Source organism: Pteropus alecto, unplaced genomic scaffold, assembly GCF_000325575.1.
Source record: "Pteropus alecto unplaced genomic scaffold, ASM32557v1 scaffold11, whole genome shotgun sequence".
Lineage (NCBI taxonomy): Eukaryota > Metazoa > Chordata > Mammalia > Chiroptera > Pteropodidae > Pteropus > Pteropus alecto.
Genome location: NW_006431956.1, coordinates 14,346,903 through 14,352,443, shown reverse-complemented (window position 1 = coordinate 14,352,443; position 5,541 = coordinate 14,346,903). Strand labels below are relative to the sequence as shown.

At 38.3% G+C, this 5,541-nt stretch overlaps 1 protein-coding gene across 5 annotated transcripts in view; it reads left to right on the top strand.

Annotated features, from left to right (window-relative positions):
- PRTFDC1 (phosphoribosyl transferase domain containing 1) overlaps nt 1–5,541 on the top strand; it is an 81,838-nt gene that overhangs the window by 8,391 nt on the left and 67,906 nt on the right. For all 5 annotated transcript variants that reach the window (XR_003044820.1, XM_025043488.1, XM_006907010.3 and 2 more), the window contains exon 3: nt 3,615–3,798. Coding sequence is in view for 4 of the 5 variants with exons in the window: in XM_025043488.1 (XP_024899256.1) it covers nt 3,615–3,798 (184 nt within the window). In the remaining variant the exon portion in view is untranslated. The remainder of the gene's footprint in view (nt 1–3,614; nt 3,799–5,541) is intronic.

Here is a 5,541-nt window from a genome sequence, read left to right as displayed (position 1 = left end):
CCCATCCCACCTTTAAAATGAATTTATTAAGATATAATTTACATACTATAAAATTCATCCATTGTAGGTAAATGATTCAATGGTTTTTAGTAAATTTTATGGTTGGGCAACCATTACCACCATCATTTTACAATATTCCTATCATCCCCCAAAGTTTGTTTGCTTTCAACCTCTGCTGCTACCCTCAGTATCGGGCAGTCACTATTCTGATTTCTTTCTATATAAATTGGTCTTTTCTGGACATTTCATGCAAATTAAATCATGCAATATTTTCCGATTCACCAATCGATGGACATTCAGATTTCTAGTTTTTGGCTCTTATAAATAATGCTTTTATAAACATTCTTTGTGTAGACATCTCTTTTCATTTCTCTTGGATGTACACCTTGAAGTGAAATACTAGCTTTTATGATAAGTTTAAGAAACTGCCAACTATTTTCCAAAGTGGCCGTGCCATTTTCCATTTCCACCAGCAGTGTATGAAGTTTCCAGTTTCTCCATATACTTGTCAACATTTAGTATTGTCTGTCCATCTGATTATAGCCATGCTAATGGAGATGTAAGAGTATCTTATTGTGGATTTAATTTGCATTTTCCTTATGATTAATGTGCTTATTAGCTATTATATGTCTTAGGAGAGATGTCTATTTAAGTCTTTTTGCCAGTTTTTCAATTGGGTTGTTTGTCATTTTATAGAGTCGTAAGTGTTCTTTATATATTCTAGATGCAAGTCCTTTATCAGATATACCATTTGCAAGTATTTTTCCCCAGTCTGTGGCTTATCTTTTCATTTTCTTTTTGATGTCTTTTGAGAAGAAAGTTGGATGGAGTATTCTAGAAACATCAATTAAATCCAGTTGGCTTATGGTATTGTTCATTTCAACTATATCCTTCCTAGTTTCCTGCCTATTGGGTCTGTCAGTTACTGAGAGAGGGGTTTTGAAGCCTGCAGCTGCAGTCGTGGATTCATCTGTCTCTCCTTGTTTTGACACTATGTTGTTAGGTGCTTGCACATTAAGGATTGTTATGTCTTCTTGGAGAATTGACTTCTTTATTATTATGTAATGCCCTTTTTTATTCATGCTAAGTTCCTTGCTCTGGAGTCTGCTATGTCTGAAATTACCCCAGCTTTTGATTAATGTTAGCATGGTACATCTTTCTTCCTCCTTTTACTGTTAATATTGTGTCTTTATATTTAAATTGTACTTCTTGTAGACAACATACATTAAGGTGTTTTTTAATTCATTCTGATAGTCTCAGCCTTTTAATTGGTGTATTTAGATCATTCACATTTAAAGTGATTATTGATATAGTTGGTTTAATATCTATCATATTTGTATATATTTCCTATGCATTGCCCTTGTTTTTCATTTCATTCAATTTTTTTTTTTGTCTTCCACTCTGAAATATGTCTCTCCCACAATGTGTGGTCTCTGAGGATGTGCAGGTTATTTTTCTTCTTTTCATTTTTAAGCCTCACGTACTAGGGTTCACCCCTGTGTCTCAATAGCTTAGTGTTCAGCCTAAGATTGGTTAGAGATTGTACTCAGACACCTTGAGCCAGTAAGGCGTCCACTCTGCTGATGAATGTGTGTGGGGGTTTGCAGGCACATTCAAGTTTCCAGGCTTTTCCAAGTCTTCCTTGGCGTTTACATTCCACTGGGATTTCTTGTGTCTCCCCTGTACCTGCTTACAGACTCCATCATCGGAGGATGTGTGGGTGGCTCGGGCCCCCTCTGGTCTCTGCTGTGCATACACATAACTTCTGGTCAGTTTCGGACATGTGGGGAATCTGTCGTCTAGCCCTCTCCTATGACTCTAACCTCTCGGAATTCCCTATCAAATCTCGGACTGGTCTAACCAGTTAGTTGCTCAAACAGGTCTGTGAACACAGGAAAATGGAGCCACTGGCCTCCCTGTTTTCACGCTCCCAGGATGGCTATATAGGCTGACAGTGCTTGCAGTCAGGCGGGCTCCCTCTGGCAATGCCCTGCCCTAGCTGAACTACCTGGTTGAGCAACAGAGCTGGAGCTGGGTAGAGGTGGGAGGGGGACAGTGGGGGCATTCTTGGGCAGAAATCCCACAGACTCGAGCCGTTTGTACCCAGTGTTCAGCGTTTTCATGAACAAATGATTCTGTTTGTTGTATACTTTTGGTTGATTTTCAGAGTGCTGAAATCGTAGTTTTGAACAGTCTTGACCAGCTTTATTCTTGCTGTCTATGGAGAGGATATGTTAATCTCCTTACTCCATCGTGCTGGGAACGAATGCTTCTTTTTTATGGAATATCTGGCATACTGATATACGGTTTTTGATGATCCTATTTTGAGAAACATTGCCTGAAGCCATGGTTGCTTATATAGATATAGATATAATATGTACACACATATATATAATAGGGTAAAAAAGATGAAGGGATTAAAAAGTACAAATTGCCAGTTATAAAAACAGTCACAGGGATGTTAAGTACAGCATAGGGAGTATAGTCAATAATATTGTAATAACTATGTGGTGTCAGATGGGTACTAGACTTACTGGGTGATCGCTTCATAAGTTCCATAAATGTCTAATCACTATGTTGTACACCTGAAACTAATATAATGTTGTATGTCAACTATAATTAAAGAACATTTTTTAATTGATTAAAAATTTGTTTTGAATTTTTTAAATGAAATAAAAACAAAAGAGAGGCATCAAAAACATAATGTATAAATATATTATTTAATTACATATTATATATGTAGATCATATGTAACAATGTTTTTATATATATGTGTGTATATATTATATCTATATCTATATCAATATCGATGTAAATATAGATCATTCAGTTTATCTGTTTTAAATCTAATTCTGTTTAAGATGCCAGTGGAATTTTTTAAAAATGTACCTTAGATCCTGCCTCCATTCAGGATTTTAATGTTGTATAGGTGTATGGGCAATGGACTTAAAGACATGAAACAATGAAAAAAAAATACAATGACGGTTCCAGGTTAGGTGTTGGGTTCCAGCCCAAGGCTGCCTTGGTGCAGAACTCCACAGGCATCATTCACATTGTGTGCCGTGGAAATGGTGCCTGCTGGAGACATACTCTAAGGTACCTTTAGCAGAGGTCGTGTGCTATCTTTGTCAAATGTAAGGCAAATGTTATTCTTTTGATAGTTACTATGGGCTTGACTTTTCCTCCAGTCTCCTCGAATGTTGTAAAGTGGGTGAATCATTCTTCATTTCCTTTTTCTCTGCTATAAAGTGAGCGTGATATCAGCAAATACCGTCGTAGCCTTAAGGGAACAACTCGGCTCTGTAGTGATAAAATAATAGCATTCGTGATCTTTGACTTTATATTTTACACCTTAATCATCTTTGTGACACAGAGGAGCAAAAATATGCAACTGATGATGTGGTTGTCCGATGCACGTTCTGAACACTCTCTCTCTCTCTGTCCATCTTTAACAAAGCTCCTTTATCGGCATCCTCCTGTTTCCCAAGCTCTTCTCTCCATTTCTCTGCATAATCTAATATGCATAGTGCATCACACATTTTCCCAAAAGGAAGATACTCAGAAATACTCAGAAGTAGTTAGGCTTTAATTTATCTTTCAATTCCTCCTTTCAGAATTGAGCGGCTGGCCAAGGATATCATGAAAGACATAGGATACTGCGACATCATGGTCCTGTGCGTGCTTAAAGGAGGTTACAAGTTCTGTGCCGACCTTGTAGAACACCTTAAGAATATCAGTCGAAATTCAGATAGATTTGTCTCTATGAAGGTTGATTTCATCAGGCTAAAAAGTTACAGGGTAAGTTATTATTTGTTCCATTTTCATTATATGACATTTAGTGTGAACAACTGTGTAGAATAAAAGAACTAGTAATGTTATGAAAATGAAGAAAGATAATTTTTTTAAATTTGCAAGATACTGCAATCTGTAATTCAAATAGTATTCTTCCGTGGGGGCCGGGGAAGGACCCTTATTTCTCTTTTCATATACATGGAAAGATGCTTCAGGAATGACTCATGCTTGCTTTTTTGATTATAAGGTTGAGTGGTTGTTTCCTGGTGCCAAGCCTTGCAATTGTGTTAAGAACGAGTGTTAAGAAAGTTCAGTGAACATGGGCATGTTTCTGCCCTGATTGTCACTGTTGGCCCTGGAGACCTACACGAGGGTGTCCAGCCCATGGATGAGAGAGTTAAACTTGGGTGGCTGCAGTCACAGCCTGGAAGTAGAGGAGGGACAGTGAGTTATCAAATACAATCAGACAAGCCCAGGGAACCTCCACCAGTCTATGCTGGGTTCTCTTGACTACCATGGGACAGAACTGAGGTAGATTTTTCTCCAAAGATGTCATCCTGTTTGTCTTCCTCTTTCCTCTCTGTGATGTTACTTTTTGTGATGCTTTTTTGATTCAGTGTATTAAATCATTAACACTAGCTGACCTGTTGGTTGAAGAGCTACTGGCATCAAAACCATGAAAGTATCTACATTAATTAAGCTAGCAGGACACATTTTAATTCACTCTGAATTGGTTTTTTGTTGCCATGTGACAAATCACCACAAACTTAGTGGCTTAAACCAACACACATGTGTCATCTTACAGGTTCTCTAGGTCAGAAGTCCAGGCATGGCTTCTCTGCTGAGTCTTCTCAGGCTGAAATCAGGGTATTAGCCGAGGCCTTGATCTCATCTGAGGTTTGGGGTCCTTTTTTTAAGATCACTGGTTGTTGGTAAAATTCAGCTCCCATTTCCCACGGATTCTAACCTGGGAATGCTCTCAGCTCCTAGATGCTGAACTCACTCAGGTCTTTGCCTCACAGACTCCTCCATAAGCAGTTCCTAGCATGGCAGGAGACCTCTCCCTTCACCAAGGGCCCAGCCCCTTTTTTTAAAGGCTAACCTGATTAGGTCAGGTTCACCAGGACAAGCTCTCTTTTGATGAACACGAAGTCCATTGACTAGTCACCTAATCGTGGGAGCGAATTCCCATGATGTTTACAAGTCTCACCCACACTCAAGTGGAGGAGATTATACAGGGTGTGTACACCTGGGGACAGGCATGGAGAGGGTGGCATTTTAGAATTGTGCCTACCAGTCTCTCTGTGACTCAGTTGTCTCAGCTCTAGAGTAACTGGCAAATTATTTCTCATTTCTTAAGATACTCTGTATTTTCCTGATGACCTCTCAGGCGAAGATGAAATTGTCTTTTACAGACATCATAACCCTAATATTTTGGTTTCAGCATCTCTTGAAAATCTGTTCTCTCTTCAGGTGCCTTTCGTCCTGGATTATATAGCTGTGCTTCTTATTTTTTCCCCATTTACTTGGCTCTGATTCTTATTATATTTTTTCCCAGCAAACAGCTTTTTAAAAATCTTTAAAAACTTTTTAAAAATTAAAGTCAGGTTTATTGAGGTATAATTTACATGCAAGAGAATTCATCTCTTTTAGTTTACAGTTCTGTGAGTTTTGACAATAGCATGTGGTCATGTAAATCACCACAATCAAGATGTAGAACACTTTCTTACCACAAAAAAATACCCTTGT